The sequence below is a fragment of the Phyllobates terribilis genome, unplaced genomic scaffold, assembly GCF_046119375.1.
Source record: "Phyllobates terribilis strain yellow unplaced genomic scaffold, ASM4611937v1 Scaffold_9__5_contigs__length_417890890, whole genome shotgun sequence".
NCBI classification, from domain to species: domain Eukaryota; kingdom Metazoa; phylum Chordata; class Amphibia; order Anura; family Dendrobatidae; genus Phyllobates; species Phyllobates terribilis.
This window is the reverse complement of record NW_027362769.1, coordinates 414,205,777-414,229,413: the sequence shown is the minus strand read 5'-3', so window position 1 is coordinate 414,229,413 and position 23,637 is coordinate 414,205,777. Positions and strand designations below refer to the sequence as shown.

Here is a 23,637-nt window from a genome sequence, read left to right as displayed (position 1 = left end):
CCCGTCACACACACAGACCCCCGGTCCTCCTCCTCCGCACACTCCCCCGTCACACACACACACACAGACCCCCGGCCCTCCTCCTCCGCACATTCCCCCATCACACACACAGACCCCCGGCCCTCCTCCTCCTCCGCACACTCCCCCCTCACACACACACACACACACACAGACCGCCGGCCCTACTCCGCACATTCCCACACACACACACAGACCCCCGGTCCTCCTCCTCCTCCTCCGCACACTCCCCCCTCACACACACAGACCCCCGGTCCTCCTCCTCCACACATTCCCCCCTCACACACACAGACCCCCGGTCCTCCTCCTCCGCACATTCCCCCCTCACACACACAGACCCCCGGTCCTCCTCCTCCGCACATTCCCCCCTCACACACACAGACCCCCGGTCCTCCTCCTCCGCACATTCCCCCCTCACACACACACAGACCCGCGGTCCTCCTCCGCACATTCCCCCCCCCCTCACACACACACACACACCCCCAGTCCTCCTCCTCCTCCGCACACTCCCCCCTCACACACACAGACCCCCAGTCCTCCTCCTCCTCCGCACATTCTCCCCCATCACACACACACAGACCCCCAGTCCTCCTCCTCCTCCGCACACTCCCCCCTCACACACACAGACCCCCGGTCCTCCTCCTCCTCCGCACACTCCCCCCCTCACACACACAGACCCCCGGTCCTCCTCCTCCTCCGCACACTCCCCCCCTCACACACACAGACCCCCGGTCCTCCTCCTCCGCACATTCTCCCCCGTCACACACACAGACCCCCGGTCCTCCTCCTCCGCACATTCTCCCCCGTCACACACACACACACACAGACCCCCGGTCCTCCTCCTCCGCACATTCTCCCCCGTCACACACACACACACAGACCCCCGGTCCTCCTCCTCCGCACATTCTCCCCCGTCACACACACACACACAGACCCCCGGTCCTCCTCCTCCGCACATTCTCCCCCGTCACACACACACACACAGACCCCCGGTCCTCCTCCTCCGCACATTCCCCCCCTCACACACACACACAGACCCCCGGTCCTCCTCCTCCTCCGCACATTCCCCCCCTCACACACACACACACAGACCCCCGGTCCTCCTCCTCCTCCGCACATTCCCCCCCTCACACACACACACACAGACCCCCGGTCCTCCTCCTCCTCCGCACATTCCCCCCCTCACACACACACACACAGACCCCCGGTCCTCCTCCTCCTCCGCACATTCCCCCCCTCACACACACACACACAGACCCCCGGTCCTCCTCCTCCTCCGCACATTCCCCCCCTCACACACACACACACACACAGACCCCCGGTCCTCCTCCTCCTCCGCACATTCCCCCCCCTCACACACACACACACACAGACCCCCGGTCCTCCTCCTCCTCCGCACATTCCCCCCCTCACACACACACACAGACCCCCGGTCCTCCTCCTCCTCCTCCGCACATTCCCCCCCTCACACACACACACAGACCCCCGGTCCTCCTCCTCCTCCTCCGCACATTCCCCCCCTCACACACACACACAGACCCCCGGTCCTCCTCCTCCTCCGCACATTCCCTCCCTCACACACACACACAGACCCCCGGTCCTCCTCCTCCTCCGCACATTCCCCCCCTCACACACACACAGACCCCCGGTCCTCCTCCTCCTCCTCCGCACATTCCCCCCCTCACACACACAAACACAGACCCCCGGTCCTCCTCCTCCGCACATTCCCCCCCTCACACACACACACAGACCCCCGGTCCTCCTCCTCCTCCTCCGCACATTCCCCCCCTCACACACACACAGACCCCCGGTCCTCCTCCTCCTCCTCCGCACATTCCCCCCCTCACACACACAAACACAGACCCCCGGTCCTCCTCCTCCGCACATTCCCCCCCTCACACACACACACAGACCCCCGGTCCTCCTCCTCCTCCTCCGCACATTCCCCCCCTCACACACACACAGACCCCCGGTCCTCCTCCTCCTCCGCACATTCCCCCCCTCACACACACACACAGACCCCCGGTCCTCCTCCTCCTCCGCACATTCCCCCCCTCACACACACACAGACCCCCGGTCCTCCTCCTCCTCCGCACATTCTCCCCTCACACACACACAGACCCCCGGTCCTCCTCCTCCTCCGCACATTCCCCCCCTCACACACACAGACCCCCGGTCCTCCTCCTCCGCACATTCCCCCCCCTCACACACACACAGACCCCCGGTCCTCCTCCTCCTCCTCCGCACATTCCCCCCCCTCACACACACACAGACCCCCGGTCCTCCTCCTCCTCCTCCGCACATTCCCCCCCTCACACACACACAGACCCCCGGTCCTCCTCCTCCTCCGCACATTCCCCCCCTCACACACACACACAGACCCCCGGTCCTCCTCCTCCTCCGCACATTCCCCCCCTCACACACACACAGACCCCCGGTCCTCCTCCTCCTCCGCACATTCTCCCCTCACACACACACAGACCCCCGGTCCTCCTCCTCCTCCGCACATTCCCCCCCTCACACACACAGACCCCCGGTCCTCCTCCTCCGCACATTCCCCCCCCTCACACACACACAGACCCCCGGTCCTCCTCCTCCGCACATTCCCCCCCCTCACACACACACAGACCCCCGGTCCTCCTCCTCCTCCTCCGCACATTCCCCCCCCTCACACACACACAGACCCCCGGTCCTCCTCCTCCTCCTCCGCACATTCCCCCCCCTCACACACACACAGACCCCCGGTCCTCCTCCTCCTCCTCCGCACATTCTCCCCTCACACAGACCCCCGGTCCTCCTCCTCCTCCGCACACTCCCCCCTCACACACACAGACCCCCGGTCCTCCTCCTCCGCACATTCCCCCCGGTCCTCCTCCTCCGCACACTCCCCCCTCACACACACACAGACCCCCGGTCCTCCTCCTCCGCACACTCCCCCCTCACACACACACAGACCCCCAGTCCTCCTCCTCCTCCGCACACTCACCCCTCACACACACAGACCCCCAGTCCTCCTCCGCACACTCACCCCTCACACACACAGACCCCCAGTCCTCCTCCGCACATTCTCCCCCGTCACACACACACAGACCCCCAGTCCTCCTCCGCACACTCCCCCCTCACACACACAGACCCCCGGTCCTCCTCCTCCTCCGCACACTCCCCCCTCACACACACAGACCCCCGGTCCTCCTCCTCCGCACATTCTCCCCCGTCACACACACACACACAGACCCCCGGTCCTCCTCCTCCGCACATTCTCCCCCGTCACACACACACACACAGACCCCCGGTCCTCCTCCTCCGCACATTCTCCCCCGTCACACACACACACACAGACCCCCGGTCCTCCTCCTCCGCACATTCTCCCCCGTCACACACACACACACAGACCCCCGGTCCTCCTCCTCCGCACATTCTCCCCCGTCACACACACAGACCCCCGGTCCTCCTACTCCGCACATTCCCCCCGTCACACACACAGACCCCCGGTCCTCCTCCTCCACACATTCCCCTCCTCACACACACAGACCCCCGGTCCTCCTCCTCCGCACATTCCCCCCGTCACACACACACACACACACACACCCCCGGTCCTCCACCTCCTCCGCACATTCTCCCCTCACACACACCCCCCCCGGTCCTCCTCCTCCTCCGCACATTCCCCCCGTCACACACACAGACCCCCGGTCCTCCTCCTCCTCCGCACATTCCCCCCGTCACACACACACACACAAACACACACAGACAGACCCCCGGTCCTCCTCCTCCGCACATTCCCCCCCTCACACACACACACACACACACCACCGGTCCTCCTCCTCCTCCGCACATTCCCCCCGTCACACACACACACAGACCCCCGGTCCTCCTCCGCACATTCCCCCCGTCACACACACACACACACACACACACTCACACACACCCCCCCGGTCCTCCTCCTCCGCACATTCCCCCCCTCACACACACACACCCCCCCCCGGTCCTCCTCCACCTCACATTCTCCCCTCACACACACACACACACAGACCCCCGGTCCTCCTCCTCCTCCGCACATTCCCCCCGTCTCACACACACACAGACCCCCGGTCCTCCTCCTCCTCCGCACATTCCCCCCCTCACACAGAGACAGACCCCCGGTCCTCCTCCTCCTCCGCACATTCCCCCCGTCACACACACACACACACACACACACACACACACAGACAGACCCCCGGTCCTCCTCCTCCTCCGCACATTCCCCCCCTCACACACACACACACACACACAGACAGACCCCCGGTCCTCCTCCTCCTCCGCACATTCCCCCCCTCACACACACACAGACCCCCGGTCCTCCTCCTCCGCACATTCCCCCCGTCACACACACACACACACACACACACACAGACAGACCCCCGGTCCTCCTCCTCCTCCGCACATTCCCCCCCTCACACACACACAGACCCCCGTTCCTCCTCCGCACATTCCCCCCCTCACACACACACAGACCCCCGTTCCTCCTCCGCACATTCCCCCCCTCACACACACACACAGACCCCCGGCCCTCCTCCTCCTCCGCACATTCCCCCCCTCACACACAGACCCCCGGTCCTCCTCCTCCTCCGCACATTCCCCCCCTCACACACACACAGACCCCCGGTCCTCCTCCTCCTCCGCACATTCCCCCCCTCACACACACACACAGACCCCCGGTCCTCCTCCTCACATTCCCCCCCTCACACACACACACAGACCCCCGGTCCTCCTCCTCACATTCCCCCCCTCACACACACACACAGACCCCCGGTCCTCCTCCTCCTCCGCACATTCTCCCCTCACACACACACAGACCAACGGTCCTCCTCCTCCTCCGCACATTCCCCCCCTCACACACACAGACCCCCGGTCCTCCTCCTCCTCCGCACATTCCCCCCCCTCACACACACACAGACCCCCGGTCCTCCTCCTCCTCCGCACATTCCCCCCCCTCACACACACACATACCCCCGGTCCTCCTCCTCCTCCGCACATTCCCCCCCCTCACACACACACAGACCCCCGGTCCTCCTCCTCCGCACATTCTCCCCTCACACACACACAGACCCCCGGTCCTCCTCCTCCTCCGCACATTCCCCCCCTCACACACACACAGACCCCCGGTCCTCCTCCTCCTCCGCACATTCCCCCCCTCACACACACACAGACCCCCGGTCCTCCTCCACACATTCCCCCCCTCACACACACACAGACCCCCGGTCTTCCTCCTCCTCCGCACATTCCCCCCGTCACACACACACACACACACACACACAGACAAACCCCCGGTCCTCCTCCTCCTCCGCACATTGCCCCCCCTCACACACACACAGACCCCCGGTCGTCCTCCTCCTCCGCACATTGCCCCCCCTCACACACACACAGACCCCCGGTCGTCCTCCTCCTCCGCACATTGCCCCCCCTCACACACACACAGACCCCCGGTCCTCCTCCTCCTCCGCACATTCCCCCCCTCACACACACACAGACCCCCGGTCCTCCTCCTCCTCCGCACATTCCCCCCCTCACACACACACAGACCCCCGGTCCTCCTCCTCCTCCGCACATTCCCCCCCTCACACACACACAGACCCCCGGTCCTCCTCCTCCTCCGCACATTCCCCCCCTCACACACACACACAGACCCCCGGTCCTCCTCCTCCTCCGCACATTCCCCCCCTCACACACACAGACCCCCGGTCCTCCTCCTCCTCCGCACATTCTCCCCTCACACACACACAGACCCCCGGTCCTCCTCCTCCTCCGCACATTCCCCCCCTCACACACACAGACCCCCGGTCCTCCTCCTCCTCTGCACATTCCTCCCCTCACACACACACAGACCCCCGGTCCTCCTCCTCCTCTGCACATTCCTCCCCTCACACACACACAGACCCCCGGTCCTCCTCCTCCTCCGCACATTCCCCCCCCTCACACACACACACAGACCCCCGGTCCTCCTCCTCCTCCTCCGCACATTCCCCCCCCCTCACACACACACAGACCCCCGGTCCTCCTCCTCCTCCGCACATTCTCCCCTCACACACACACAGACCCCCGGTCCTCCTCCTCCTCCGCACATTCCCCCCCTCACACACACACACAGACCCCCGTTCCTCCTCCTCCTCCGCACATTCCCCCCCACACACACACACACAGACCCCCGGTCCTCCTCCTCCTCCGCACATTCCCCCCCTCACACACACACAGACCCCCGGTCCTCCTCCTCCTCCGCACATTCCCCCCGTCACACACACACACACACACACACACACACACACACACACACAGACAGACCCCCGGTCATCCTCCTCCTCCGCACATTCCCCCCCTCACACACACACAGACCCCCGGTCGTCCTCCTCCTCCGCACATTGCCCCCCCTCACACACACACAGACCCCCGGTCGTCCTCCTCCTCCGCACATTGCCCCCCCTCACACACACACAGACCCCCGGTCCTCCTCCTCCTCCGCACATTCCCCCCCTCACACACACACAGACACCCGGTCCTCCTCCTCCTCCGCACATTCCCCCCCTCACACACACACAGACCCCCGGTCCTCCTCCTCCTCCGCACATTCCCCCCCTCACACACACACAGACCCCCGATCCTCCTCCTCCTCCGCACATTCCCCCCCTCACACACACACAGACCCCCGGTCCTACTCCTCCGCACATTCCCCCCGTCACACACACAGACCCCCGGTCCTCCTCCTCCGCACATTCCCCCTCGTCACACACACAGACCCCCGGTCCTCCTCCTCCGCACATTCCCCCCTCACACACACACACACACAGACCCCCGGTCCTCCTCCTCCGCACATTCCCCCCTCACACACACAGACCCCTGGTCCTCCTCCTCCGCACATTCCCCCCCCCTCACACACACACAGACCCCCGGTCCACCTCCTCCGCACATTCCCCCCCCCTCACACACACACAGACCCCCGGTCCTCCTCCTCCGCACATTCCCCCCTCACACACACACAGACCCCCGGTCCTCCTCCTCCGCACATTCCCCCCTCACACACACCCCCCCCCGGTCCTCCTCTTCCGCACATTCTCCCCTCACACACCCCCCCCCCGGTCCTCCTCCTCACATTCTCCCCTCACACACACAGACCCCCGGTCCTCCTCCTCCGCACATTCTCCCCCGTCACACACACACACAGACCCCCGGTCCTCCTCCTCCGCACATTCTCCCCCGTCACACACACACACACCCCCGGTCCTCCTCCTCCGCACATTCCCCCCATCACACACACAGACCCCCGGTCCTCCTACTCCGCACATTCCCCCCGTCACACACACAGACCCCCGGTCCTCCTCCTCCTCCGCACATTCTCCCCTCACACACACACACACACACACCCCCCCCCGGTCCTCCTCCTCCTCCGCATATTCCCCCCCTCACACACACACACACACAGACCCCCGGGTCCTCCTCCTCCTCCGCACATTCCCCCCGTCACACACACACACCCCCCCGGTCCTCCTCCTCCTCCGCACATTCCTCCCCTCACACACACACAGACCCCCGGTCCTCCTCCTCCTCCGCACATTCCCCCCCTCACACAGAGACAGACCCCCGGTCCTCCTCCTCCTCCGCACATTCCCCCCCTCACACACACACACAGACAGACCCCCGGTCCTCCTCCTCCTCCGCACATTCCCCCCCTCACACACACAGACCCCCGGTCCTCCTCCTCCTCCGCACATTCCTCCCCTCACACACACACAGACCCCCGGTCCTCCTCCTCCTCCGCACATTCCCCCCCCTCACACACACACAGACCCCCGGTCCTCCTCCTCCTCCTCCGCACATTCTCCCCCCTCACACACACACACACACACACACACAGACAGACCCCCGGTCCTCCTCCTCCTCCGCACATTCCCCCCCTCACACACACACACACACACACACACACACACACACACACACACAGACAGACCCCCGGTCCTCCTCCTCCTCCGCACATTCCCCCCCTCACACACACACAGACCCCCGGTCCTCCTCCTCCTCCGCACATTCCCCCCCTCACACACACACAGACCCCCGGTCCTCCTCCTCCTCCGCACATTCCCCCCCTCACACACACAGACCCCCGGTCCTCCTCCTCCTCCGCACATTCCCCGCCTCACACACACACACAGACCCCCGGTCCTCCTCCTCCTCCGCACATTCCCCCCCTCACACACACACAGACCCCCGGTCCTCCTCCTCCTCCGCACATTCCCCGCCTCACACACACACACAGACCCCCGGTCCTCCTCCTCCTCCGCACATTCCCCCCCTCACACACACACAGACCCCCGGTCCTCCTCCTCCTCCGCACATTCTCCCCCTCACACACACACAGACCCCCGGTCCTCCTCCTCCTCCGCACATTCCCCCCCTCACACACACACAGACCCCCGGTCCTCCTCCTCCTCCGCACATTCCCCCCCTCACACACACACACACAGACCCCCGGTCCTCCTCCTCCTCCGCACATTCCCCCCCTCACACACACACACACAGACCCCCGGTCCTCCTCCTCCTCCGCACATTCCCCCCCTCACACACACACACAGACCCCCGGTCCTCCTCCTCCTCCGCACATTCTCCCCTCACACACACACAGACCCCCGGTCCTCCTCCTCCTCCGCACATTGCCCCCCCTCACACACACACAGACCCCCGGTCCTCCTCCTCCTCCGCACATTCCCCCCCTCACACACACACAGACACCCGGTCCTCCTCCTCCTCCGCACATTCCCCCCCTCACACACACACAGACCCCCGGTCCTCCTCCTCCTCCTCCGCACATTCCCCCCCTCACACACACACAGACCCCCGGACCTCCTCCTCCGCACATTCCCCCCGTCACACACACAGACCCCCGGTCCTCCTCCTCCGCACATTCCCCCCGTCACACACACAGACCCCCGGTCCTCCTCCTCCGCACATTCCCCCCGTCACACACACAGACCCCCGGTCCTCCTCCTCCGCACATTCCCCCCTCACACACACACACACACAGACCCCTGGCCCTCCTCCTCCGCACATTCCCCCCCCTCACACACACACACAGACCCCCGGTCCTCCTCCTCCGCACATTCCCCCCTCACACACACACAGACCCCCGGTCCTCCTCCTCCGCACATTCCCCCCTCACACACACACCCCCCCCCGGTCCTCCTCCTCCGCACATTCTCCCCTCACACACCCCCCCCCCGGTCCTCCTCCTCACATTCTCCCCTCACACACACAGACCCCCGGTCCTCCTCCTCACATTCTCCCCTCACACACACAGACCCCCGGTCCTCCTCCTCCGCACATTCTCCCCCGTCACACACACACACAGACCCCCGGTCCTCCTCCTCCGCACATTCTCCCCCGTCACACACACACACACACACACACACACACACACACACACACACACACACAGACACACACACACAGACCCCCAGTCCTCCTCCTCCGCACATTCCCCCCATCACACACACAGACCCCCGGTCCTCCTACTCCGCACATTCCCCCCGTCACACACACAGACCCCCGGTCCTCCTCCTCCTCCGCACATTCTCCCCTCACACACACACACACACACCCCCGGTCCTCCACCTCCTCCGCACGTTCTCCCCTCACACACACACACACACCCCCGGTCCTCCACCTCCTCCGCACATTCTCCCCTCACACACACACACACACACACACACACACACACAGACAGACCCCCGGTCCTCCTCCTCCGCACATTCCCCCCCTCACACACACACACCCCCCCGGTCCTCCTCCTCCTCCGCACATTCTCCCCTCACACACACACAGACCCCCGGTCCTCCTCCTCCTCCGCACATTCCCCCCGTCACACACACAGAGACAGACCCCCGGTCCTCCTCCTCCTCCGCACATTCCCCCCCTCACACACAGACAGACCCCCGGTCCTCCTCCTCCTCCGCACATTCCCCCCGTCACACACACACACACAGACAGACCCCCGGTCCTCCTCCTCCTCCGCACATTCCCCCCCTCACACACACACACACACACACAGACAGACCCCGGTCCTCCTCCTCCTCCGCACATTCCCCCCTCACACACACACAGACCCCCGGTCCTCCTCCTCCTCCGCACATTCTCCCCTCACACACACACAGACCCCCGGTCCTCCTCCTCCTCCGCACATTCCCCCGGTCCTCCTCCTCCGCACATTCCACCCCTCACACACACACAGACCCCCGGTCCTCCTCCTCCTCCTCCGCACATTCCCCCCGTCACACACACACAGACCCCCGGTCCTCCTCCTCCGCACATACCCCCCCCCTCACACACACACAGACCCCCGGTCCTCCTCCTCCGCACATTCCCCCCCTCACACACACACACCACCGGTCATCCTCCTCCTCCGCACATTCCCCCCGTCACACACACACACAGACCCCCGGTCCTCCTCCTCCTCCGCACATTCCCCCCCACACACACACACAGACCCCCGGTCCTCCTCCTCCTCCGCACATTCCCCCCCTCACACACACACAGACCCCCGGTCCTCCTCCTCCTCCGCACATTCCCCCCGTCACACACACACACACACACACACAGACCCCCGGTCCTCCTCCTCCGCACATTCTCCCCCGTCACACACACACACACACACACACACAGACCCCCAGTCCTCCTCCTCCGCACATTCCCCCCATCACACACACAGACCCCCGGTCCTCCTACTCCGCACATTCCCCCCGTCACACACACAGACCCCCGGTCCTCCTCCTCCTCCGCACATTCTCCCCTCACACACACACACACACACACCCCCGGTCCTCCACCTCCTCCGCACGTTCTCCCCTCACACACACACACACACCCCCGGTCCTCCACCTCCTCCGCACATTCTCCCCTCACACACACACACACACACACACACACACACACACACACCCCCCCCCGGTCCTCCTCCTCCTCCGCACATTCCGCCCCTCACACACACACACACACAGACAGACCCCCGGTCCTCCTCCTCCGCACATTCCCCCCCTCACACACACACACCCCCCCGGTCCTCCTCCTCCTCCGCACATTCTCCCCTCACACACACACAGACCCCCGGTCCTCCTCCTCCTCCGCACATTCCCCCCGTCACACACACAGAGACAGACCCCCGGTCCTCCTCCTCCTCCGCACATTCCCCCCCTCACACACAGACAGACCCCCGGTCCTCCTCCTCCTCCGCACATTCCCCCCGTCACACACACACACACAGACAGACAGACCCCCGGTCCTCCTCCTCCTCCGCACATCCCCCCCCTCACACACACACACACACACACAGACAGACCCCGGTCCTCCTCCTCCTCCGCACATTCCCCCCTCACACACACACAGACCCCCGGTCCTCCTCCTCCTCCGCACATTCTCCCCTCACACACACACAGACCCCCGGTCCTCCTCCTCCTCCGCACATTCCCCCGGTCCTCCTCCTCCGCACATTCCACCCCTCACACACACACAGACCCCCGGTCCTCCTCCTCCTCCTCCGCACATTCCCCCCGTCACACACACACAGACCCCCGGTCCTCCTCCTCCGCACATACCCCCCCCCTCACACACACACAGACCCCCGGTCCTCCTCCTCCGCACATTCCCCCCCTCACACACACACACCACCGGTCATCCTCCTCCTCCGCACATTCCCCCCGTCACACACACACACAGACCCCCGGTCCTCCTCCTCCTCCGCACATTCCCCCCCACACACACACACAGACCCCCGGTCCTCCTCCTCCTCCGCACATTCCCCCCCTCACACACACACAGACCCCCGGTCCTCCTCCTCCTCCGCACATTCCCCCCGTCACACACACACACACACACACACACACACACAGACCCCCGGTCATCCTCCTCCTCCGCACATTCCCCCCCTCACACACACACAGACCCCCGGTCGTCCTCCTCCTCCGCACATTGCCCCCCCTCACACACACACAGACCCCCGGTCGTCCTCCTCCTCCGCACATTGCCCCCCCTCACACACACACAGACCCCCGGTCCTCCTCCTCCTCCGCACATTCCCCCCCTCACACACACACAGACACCCGGTCCTCCTCCTCCTCCGCACATTCCCCCCCTCACACACACACAGACCCCCGGTCCTCCTCCTCCTCCGCACATTCCCCCCCTCACACACACACAGACCCCCGGTCCTCCTCCTCCTCCGCACATTCCCCCCCTCACACACACACAGACCCCCGGTCCTCCTCCTCCGCACATTCCCCCCGTCACACACACAGACCCCCGGTCCTCCTCCTCCGCACATTGCCCCTCGTCACACACACAGACCCCCGGTCCTCCTCCTCCGCACATTCCCCCCTCACACACACACACACAGACCCCCGGTCCTCCTCCTCCGCACATTCCCCCCTCACACACACACAGACCCCTGGTCCTCCTCCTCCGCACATTCCCCCCCCCTCACACACACACAGACCCCCGGTCCTCCTCCTCCGCACATTCCCCCCTCACACACACACAGACCCCCGGTCCTCGTCCTCCGCACATTCCCCCCTCACACACACACAGACCCCCGGTCCTCCTCCTCCGCACATTCCCCCCTCACACACACCCCCCCCCGGTCCTCCTCTTCCGCACATTCTCCCCTCACACACCCCCCCCCGGTCCTCCTCCTCACATTCTCCCCTCACACACACAGACCCCCGGTCCTCCTCCTCCGCACATTCTCCCCCGTCACACACACACACAGACCCCCGGTCCTCCTCCTCCGCACATTCTCCCCCGTCACACACACACACACCCCCGGTCCTCCTCCTCCGCACATTCCCCCCATCACACACACAGACCCCCGGTCCTCCTACTCCGCACATTCCCCCCGTCACACACACAGACCCCCGGTCCTCCTCCTCCTCCGCACATTCTCCCCTCACACACACACACACACACACACACACCCCCCCGGTCCTCCTCCTCCTCCGCATATTCCCCCCCTCACACACACACACACACACACACACACACACACACACACACCCCCGGTCCTCCACCTCCTCCGCACGTTCTCCCCTCACACACACACACACACACACACACACACCCCCCCGGTCCTCCTCCTCCTCCGCACATTCCCCCCCTCACACACACACACACACACACACCCCCGGTCCTCCACCTCCTCCGCACATTCTCCCCTCACACACACCCCCCCCGGTCCTCCTCCTCCTCCGCACATTCCCCCCGTCACACACACAGACCCCCGGTCCTCCTCCTCCTCCGCACATTCCCCCCGTCACACACACACACAAACACACAGACAGACCCCCGGTCCTCCTCCTCCGCACATTCCCCCCCTCACACACACACACCCCCCCGGTCCTCCTCCTCCTCCGCACATTCCCCCCGTCACACACACACACAGACCCCCGGTCCTCCTCCTCCTCCGCACATTCCCCCCGTCACACACACACACCCCCCCGGTCCTCCTCCTCCTCCGCACATTCCTCCCCTCACACACACACAGACCCCCGGTCCTCCTCCTCCTCCGCACATTCCCCCCCTCACACAGAGACAGACCCCCGGTCCTCCTCCTCCTCCGCACATTCCCCCCCTCACACACACACACACAGACAGACCCCCGGTCCTCCTCCTCCTCCGCACATTCCCCCCCTCACACACACAGACCCCCGGTCCTCCTCCTCCTCCGCACATTCCTCCCCTCACACACACACAGACCCCCGGTCCTCCTCCTCCTCCGCACATTCCCCCCCCTCACACACACACAGACCCCCGGTCCTCCTCCTCCTCCTCCGCACATTCTCCCCTCACACACACACAGACCCCCGGTCCTCCTCCTCCTCCGCACATTCCCCCCCCTCACACACACACACACAGACAGACCCCCGGTCCTCCTCCTCCTCCGCACATTCCCCCCCTCACACACACACAGACCCCCGGTCCTCCTCCTCCGCACATTCCCCCCCTCACACACACACAGACCCCCGGTCCTCCTCCTCCTCCGCACATTCCCCCCCTCACACACACACAGACCCCCGGTCCTCCTCCTCCTCCGCACATTCCCCCCCTCACACACACACAGACCCCCGGTCCTCCTCCTCCTCCGCACATTCCCCCCCTCACACACACACAGACCCCCGGTCCTCCTCCTCCTCCGCACATTCCCCCCCTCACACACACACAGACCCCCGGTCCTCCTCCTCCTCCGCACATTCCCCGCCTCACACACACACACAGACCCCCGGTCCTCCTCCTCCTCCGCACATTCCCCCCCTCACACACACACAGACCCCCGGTCCTTCTCCTCCTCCGCACATTCTCCCCCTCACACACACACAGACCCCCGGTCCTCCTCCTCCTCCGCACATTCCCCCCCTCACACACACACAGACCCCCGGTCCTCCTCCTCCTCCGCACATTCCCCCCCTCACACACACACACACAGACCCCCGGTCCTCCTCCTCCTCCGCACATTCCCCCCCTCACACACACACACACAGACCCCCGGTCCTCCTCCTCCTCCGCACATTCCCCCCCTCACACACACACACACAGACCCCCGGTCCTCCTCCTCCTCCGCACATTCCCCCCCTCACACACACACACAGACCCCCGGTCCTCCTCCTCCTCCGCACATTCCCCCCCTCACACACACACACAGACCCCCGGTCCTCCTCCTCCTCCGCACATTCTCCCCTCACACACACACAGACCCCCGGTCCTCCTCCTCCTCCGCACATTGCCCCCCCTCACACACACACAGACCCCCGGTCCTCCTCCTCCTCCGCACATTCCCCCCCTCACACACACACAGACACCCGGTCCTCCTCCTCCTCCTCCGCACATTCCCCCCCTCACACACACACAGACCCCCGGTCCTCCTCCTCCTCCTCCGCACATTCCCCCCCTCACACACACACAGACCCCCGGACCTCCTCCTCCGCACATTCCCCCCGTCACACACACAGACCCCCGGTCCTCCTCCTCCGCACATTCCCCCCGTCACACACACAGACCCCCGGTCCTCCTCCTCCGCACATTCCCCCCGTCACACACACAGACCCCCGGTCCTCCTCCTCCGCACATTCCCCCCTCACACACACACACACACAGACCCCTGGCCCTCCTCCTCCGCACATTCCCCCCCCTCACACACACACACAGACCCCCGGTCCTCCTCCTCCGCACATTCCCCCCTCACACACACACAGACCCCCGGTCCTCCTCCTCCGCACATTCCCCCCTCACACACACACCCCCCCCCGGTCCTCCTCCTCCGCACATTCTCCCCTCACACACCCCCCCCCCGGTCCTCCTCCTCACATTCTCCCCTCACACACACAGACCCCCGGTCCTCCTCCTCACATTCTCCCCTCACACACACAGACCCCCGGTCCTCCTCCTCCGCACATTCTCCCCCGTCACACACACACACAGACCCCCGGTCCTCCTCCTCCGCACATTCTCCCCCGTCACACACACACACACACACACACACACACACACACACACAGACCCCCGGTCCTCCTCCTCCGCACATTCTCCCCCGTCACACACACACACACACACACACACACACACACACAGACCCCCGGTCCTCCTCCTCCGCACATTCTCCCCCGTCACACACACACACACACACACACACACACACAGACCCCCAGTCCTCCTCCTCCGCACATTCCCCCCATCACACACACAGACCCCCGGTCCTCCTACTCCGCACATTCCCCCCGTCACACACACAGACCCCCGGTCCTCCTCCTCCTCCGCACATTCTCCCCTCACACACACACACACACACCCCCGGTCCTCCACCTCCTCCGCACGTTCTCCCCTCACACACACACACACACCCCCGGTCCTCCACCTCCTCCGCACATTCTCCCCTCACACACACACACACACACACACACACACACCCCCGGTCCTCCTCCTCCGCACATTCCCCCCCTCACACACACACACCCCCCCGGTCCTCCTCCTCCTCCGCACATTCTCCCCTCACACACACACAGACCCCCGGTCCTCCTCCTCCTCCGCACATTCCCCCCGTCACACACACAGAGACAGACCCCCGGTCCTCCTCCTCCTCCGCACATTCCCCCCCTCACACACAGACAGACCCCCGGTCCTCCTCCTCCTCCGCACATTCCCCCCGTCACACACACACACACAGACAAACCCCCGGTCCTCCTCCTCCTCCGCACATTCCCCCCCTCACACACACACACACACACACACACACAGACAGACCCCGGTCCTCCTCCTCCTCCGCACATTCCCCCCTCACACACACACAGACCCCCGGTCCTCCTCCTCCTCCGCACATTCTCCCCTCACACACACACAGACCCCCGGTCCTCCTCCTCCTCCGCACATTCCCCCGGTCCTCCTCCTCCGCACATTCCACCCCTCACACACACACAGACCCCCGGTCCTCCTCCTCCTCCTCCGCACATTCCCCCCGTCACACACACACAGACCCCCGGTCCTCCTCCTCCGCACATACCCCCCCCCTCACACACACACAGACCCCCGGTCCTCCTCCTCCGCACATTCCCCCCCTCACACACACACACCACCGGTCATCCTCCTCCTCCGCACATTCCCCCCGTCACACACACACACAGACCCCCGGTCCTCCTCCTCCTCCGCACATTCCCCCCGTCACACACACACACACACACACACACACACACACACACACACCCCCCCGGTCCTCCTCCTCCGCACATTCCCCCCCTCACACACACACACCCCCCCCCGGTCCTCCTCCACCTCACATTCTCCCCTCACACACACACACACACACAGACCCCCGGTCCTCCTCCTCCTCCGCACATTCCCCCCCTCACACACACACACAGACAGACCCCCGGTCCTCCTCCTCCGCACATTCCCCCCCTCACACAGAGAAAGACCCCCGGTCCTCCTCCTCCTCCGCACATTCCCCCCGTCACACACACACACACACACACACAGACAGACCCCCGGTCCTCCTCCTCCTCCGCACATTCCCCCCCTCACACACACACACACACACACACACACACACAGACCCCCGGTCCTCCTCCTCCTCCGCACATTCCCCCCCTCACACACACACAGACCCCCGGTCCTCCTCCTCCGCACATTCCCCCCGTCACACACACACACACACACACACACACACACACACAGACAGACCCCCGGTCCTCCTCCTCCTCCGCACATTCCTCCCCTCACACACACACAGACCCCCGTTCCTCCTCCGCACATTCCCCCCCTCACACACACACAGACCCCCGTTCCTCCTCCGCACATTCCCCCCCTCACACACACACACAGACCCCCGGCCCTCCTCCTCCTCCGCACATTCCCCCCCTCACACACAGACCCCCGGTCCTCCTCCTCCTCCGCACATTCCCCCCCTCACACACACACACAGACCCCCGGTCCTCCTCCTCCTCCGCACATTCCCCCCCTCACACACACACACACAGACCCCCGGTCCTCCTCCTCACATTCCCCCCCTCACACACACACACACAGACCCCCGGTCCTCCTCCTCCTCCGCACATTCCCCCCCTCACACACACACACAGACCCCCGGTCCTCCTCCTCACATTCCCCCCCTCACACACACACACAGACCCCCGGTCCTCCTCCTCCTCCTCACATTCCCCCCCTCACACACACACACAGACCCCCGGTCCTCCTCCTCCTCCGCACATTCTCCCCTCACACACACACAGACCACCGGTCCTCCTCCTCCTCCGCACATTCCCCCCCTCACACACACAGACCACCGGTCCTCCTCCTCCTCCGCACATTCCCCCCCCTCACACACACACAGACCCCCGGTCCTCCTCCTCCTCCGCACATTCCCCCCCCTCACACACACACAGACCCCCGGTCCTCCTCCTCCTCCGCACATTCCCCCCCCTCACACACACACACAGACCCCCGGTCCTCCTCCTCCGCACATTCTCCCCTCACACACACACAGACCCCCGGTCCTCCTCCTCCTCCGCACATTCCCCCCCTCACACACACACAGACCCCCGGTCCTCCTCCTCCTCCGCACATTCCCCCCCTCACACACACACACAGACCCCCGGTCTTCCTCCTCCTCCGCACATTCCCCCCGTCACACACAAACACACACACAGACAGACCCCCGGTCCTCCTCCTCCTCCGCACATTCCCCCCCTCACACACACACAGACCCCCGGTCGTCCTCCTCCTCCGCACATTCCCCCCCTCACACACACACAGACCCCCGGTCCTCCTCCTCCTCCGCACATTCCCCCCCTCACACACACACAGACCCCCGGTCCTCCTCCTCCTCCGCACATTCCCCCCCTCACACACACACAGACCCCCGGTCCTCCTCCTCCTCCGCACATTCCTCCCCTCACACACACACAGACCCCCGGTCCTCCTCCTCCTCCGCACATTCCCCCCCCTCACACACACACACAGACCCCCGGTCCTCCTCCTCCTCCGCACATTCTCCCCTCACACACACACACAGACCCCCGGTCCTCCTCCTCCTCCGCACATTCCCCCCCCTCACACACACAGACCCCCGGTCCTCCTCCTCCTCCGCACATTCCCCCCCTCACACACACACAGACCCCCGGTCCTCCTCCTCCTCCGCACATTCCTCCCCTCACACACACACAGACCCCCGGTCCTCCTCCTCCTCCGCACATTCCCCCCCCTCACACACACACACAGACCCCCGGTCCTCCTCCTCCTCCGCACATTCCCCCCCCTCACACACACACACAGACCCCCGGTCCTCCTCCTCCTCCGCACATTCTCCCCTCACACACACACACAGACCCCCGGTCCTCCTCCTCCTCCGCACATTCCCCCCCCTCACACACACACACAGACCCCCGGTCCTCCTCCTCCTCCGCACATTCCCCCCCCTCACACACACACACAGACCCCCGGTCTTCCTCCTCCTCCGCACATTCCCCCCGTCACACACAAACACACACACAGACAGACCCCCGGTCCTCCTCCTCCTCCTCCTCCTCCTCCTCCGCGCACTGTCAGGGTTCTTCGTTGTGGGCGGAGCTTATATATATTTTTTCCTTTGAAAAGTCCGCGCCAATCACGTTTATAAAACCACGCCCATTCCCGCCGGACACGCCTATTTCATTCAGGACACGCCCACTTACGTCAGTCCTCACACAGCTTTATTAATTACGAACAAAAGGACACAGATGTCTCCATGGAAACCAGACCGGCTTGGATGCAGGAACTGACGTCACTGCACCTGAGACCCGAGGGATCATGGGAAGGAGCCGCTGAGATGAAGCTGATGGTTGAGAGCGCGGCCCCGAATTATCACCAAGCAGCTGAACGTCCTGTGATCCGCCCACCGCCCCGTCCTTACACTGACCGTACGACGTCCTGTGATCCGCCCACCGCCCCGTCCTTACACTGACCGTACGACGTCCTGTGATCCGCCCACCGCCCCGTCCTTACACTGACCGTACGACGTCATGTGATCCGCCCACCGCCCCGTCCTTACACTGACCGTACGACGTCATGTGATCCGCCCACCGCCCCGTCCTTACACTGACCGTACGACGTCCTGTGATCCGCCCACCGCCCCGTCCTTACACTGACCGTACGACGTCCTGTGATCCGCCCACCACCCCGTCCTTACACTGACCGTACGACGTCATGTGATCCGCCCACCGCCCCGTCCTTACACTGACCGTACGACGTCATGTGATCCGCCCACCGCCCCGTCCTTACACTGACCGTACGACGTCCTGTGATCCGCCCACCGCCCCGTCCTTACACTGACCGTACGACGTCCTGTGATCCGCCCACCACCCCGTCCTTACACTGACCGTACGACGTCATGTGATCCGCCCACCGCCCCGTCCTTACACTGACCGTACGACGTCCTGTGATCCGCCCACCGCCCCGTCCTTACACTGACCGTACGACGTCATGTGATCCATCCACCGCCCCGTCCTTACACTGACCGTACGACGTCATGTGATCCGCCCACCGCCCCGTCCTTACACTGACCGTACGACGTCATGTGATCCGCCCACCGCCCCGTCCTTACACTGACCGTACGACGTCATGTGATCCATCCACCGCCCCGTCCTTACACTGACCGTACGACGTCCTGTGATCCACCCACCGCCCCGTCCTTACACTGACCGTACGACGTCATGTGATCCACCCACCGCCCCATCCTTACACTGACCGTACGACGTCATGTGATTCGCCCACCACCCCGTCCTTACACTGACCGTACGACGTCATGTGATCCATCCACCGCCCCGTCCTTACACTGACCGTACGACGTCATGTGATCCGCCCACCGCCCCGTCCTTACACTGACCGTACGACGTCATGTGATCCGCCCACCGCCCCGTCCTTACACTGACCGTACGACGTCCTGTGATCCCCCCACCGCCCCGTCCTTACACTGACCGTACGACGTCCTGTGATCCGCCCACCACCCCGTCCTTACACTGACCGTACGACGTCCTGTGATCCACCCACCGCCCCGTCCTTACACTGACCGTACGACGTCCTGTGATCCGCCCACCGCCCCGTCCTTACACTGACCGTACGACGTCATGTGATCCGCCCACCGCCCCGTCCTTACACTGACCGTATGACGTCCTGTGATCCGCCCACCGCCCCGTCCTTACACTGACCGTACGACGTCCTGTGATCCACCCACCGCCCCGTCCTTACACTGACCGTACGACGTCCTGTGATCCACCCACCGCCCCGTCCTTACACTGACCGTACGACGTCCTGTGATCCGCCCACCGCCCCGTCCTTACACTGACCGTACGACGTCATGTGATCCGCCCACCGCCCCGTCCTTACACTGACCGTACGACGTCCTGTGATCCGCCCACCGCCCCGTCCTTACACTGACCGTACGACGTCATGTGATCCGCCCACCGCCCCGTCCTTACACTGACCGTACGACGTCATGTGATCCACCCACCACCCCGTCCTTACACTGACCGTACGACGTCATGTGATCCACCCACCGCCCCGTCCTTACACTGACCGTACGACGTCATGTGATCCACCCACCGCCCCGTCCTTACACTGACCGTACGACGTCATGTGATCCGCCCACCGCCCCGTCCTTACACTGACCGTACGACGTCATGTGATCCGCCCACCGCCCCGTCCTTACACTGACCGTACGACGTCATGTGATCCGCCCACCGCCCCGTCCTTACACTGACCGTACGACGTCATGTGATCCGCCCACCGCCCCGTCCTTACACTGACCGTACGACGTCATGTGATCCCCCCACCGCCCCGTCCTTACACTGACCGTACGACGTCATGTGATCCATCCACCGCCCCGTCCTTACACTGACCGTACGACGTCATGTGATCCATCCACCGCCCCGTCCTTACACTGACCGTACGACGTCATGTGATCCGCCCACCGCCCCGTCCTTACACTGACCGTACGACGTCATGTGATCCGCCCACCGCCCCGTCCTTACACTGACCGTACGACGTCCTGTGATCCACCCACCGCCCCGTCCTTACACTGACCGTACGACGTCCTGTGATCCGCCCACCGCCCCGTCCTTACACTGACCGTACGACGTCATGTGATCCGCCCACCGCCCCGTCCTTACACTGACCGTACGACGTCATGTGATCCATCCACCGCCCCGTCCTTACACTGACCGTACGACGTCATGTGATCCACCCACCGCCCCGTCCTTACACTGACCGTACGACGTCATGTGATCCACCCACCGCCCCGTCCTTACACTGACCGTACGACGTCATGTGATCCATCCACCGCCCCGTCCTTACACTGACCGTACGACGTCATGTGATCCACCCACCGCCCCGTCCTTACACTGACCGTACGACGTCATGTGATCCACCCACCGCCCCGTCCTTACACTGACCGTACGACGTCATGTGATCCATCCACCGCCCCGTCCTTACACTGACCGTACGACGTCATGTGGTCCGCCCACCGCCCCGTCCTTACACTGACCGTACGACGTCATGTGATCCATCCACCGCCCCGTCCTTACACTGACCGTACGACGTCATGTGATCCGCCCACCGACCCGTCCTTACACTGACCGTACGACGTCATGTGATCCGCCCACCGCCCCGTCCTTACACTGACCGTACTACGTCATGTGATCCGCCCACCGCCCCGTCCTTACACTGACCGTACGACGTCATGTGATCCGCCCACCGCCCCGTCCTTACACTGACCGTACGACGTCATGTGATCCGCCCCGTCCTTACACTGACCGTACGACGTCATGTGATCCGCCCCGTCCTTACACTGACCGTACGACGTCATGTGATCCGCCCACCGCCCCGTCCTTACACTGACCGTACGATGTCATGTGATCCACCCACCGCCCCGTCCTTACACTGACCGTACGACGTCATGTGATCCGCCCACCGCCCCGTCCTTACACTGACCGTACGACGTCATGTGATCCGCCCACCGCCCCGTCCTTACACTGACCGTACGACGTCATGTGATCCGCCCCGTCCTTACACTGACCGTACGACGTCATGTGATCCGCCCCGTCCTTACACTGACCGTACGACGTCATGTGATCCGCCCACCGCCCCGTCCTTACACTGACCGTACGATGTCATGTGATCCACCCACCGCCCCGTCCTTACACTGACCGTACGACGTCATGTGATCCGCCCACCGCCCCGTCCTTACACTGACCGTACGACGTCATGTGATCCACCCACCGCCCCATCCTTACACTGACCGTACGACGTCATGTGATTCGCCCACCACCCCGTCCTTACACTGACCGTACGACGTCATGTGATCCACCCACCGCCCCATCCTTACACTGACCGTACGACGTCATGTGATTCGCCCACCACCCCGTCCTTACACTGACCGTACGACGTCATGTGATCCATCCACCGCCCCGTCCTTACACTGACCGTACGACGTCATGTGATCCGCCCACCGCCCCGTCCTTACACTGACCGTACGACGTCATGTGATCCGCCCACCGCCCCGTCCTTACACTGACCGTACGACGTCATGTGATTCGCCCACCACCCCGTCCTTACACTGACCGTACGACGTCATGTGATCCACCCACCGCCCCATCCTTACACTGACCGTACGACGTCATGTGATTCGCCCACCACCCCGTCCTTACACTGACCGTACGACGTCATGTGATCCATCCACCGCCCCGTCCTTACACTGACCGTACGACGTCATGTGATCCGCCCACCGCCCCGTCCTTACACTGACCGTACGACGTCATGTGATCCGCCCACCGCCCCGTCCTTACACTGACCGTACGACGTCCTGTGATCCCCCCACCGCCCCGTCCTTACACTGACCGTACGACGTCCTGTGATCCACCCACCGCCCCGTCCTTACACTGACCGTACGACGTCCTGTGATCCACCCACCGCCCCGTCCTTACACTGACCGTACGACGTCATGTGATCCACCCACCGCTCCGTCCTTACACTGACCGTACGACGTCATGTGATCCACCCACCGCCCCGTCCTTACACTGACCGTACGACGTCATGTGA

General features: G+C 64.5%; 1 protein-coding gene across 8 annotated transcripts in view; it reads right to left on the bottom strand.

Moving 5' to 3' along the window:
• Window positions 1-20,495, bottom strand: part of DCTPP1 (dCTP pyrophosphatase 1) — a 28,264-nt gene extending 7,769 nt beyond the window's left edge. Inside the window, exon 1 of one of the 8 annotated variants that reach the window (XM_073646097.1) lies at window positions 20,475-20,495. Coding sequence is in view for 1 of the 8 variants with exons in the window: in XM_073646088.1 (XP_073502189.1) it covers window positions 5,830-5,856 (27 nt within the window). In the remaining 7 variants the exon portion in view is untranslated. The other 7 variants (XM_073646091.1, XM_073646092.1, XM_073646094.1 and 4 more) reach the window with 7 other exon arrangements.
• Between the last annotated feature and the right edge of the window lie 3,142 nt (window positions 20,496-23,637).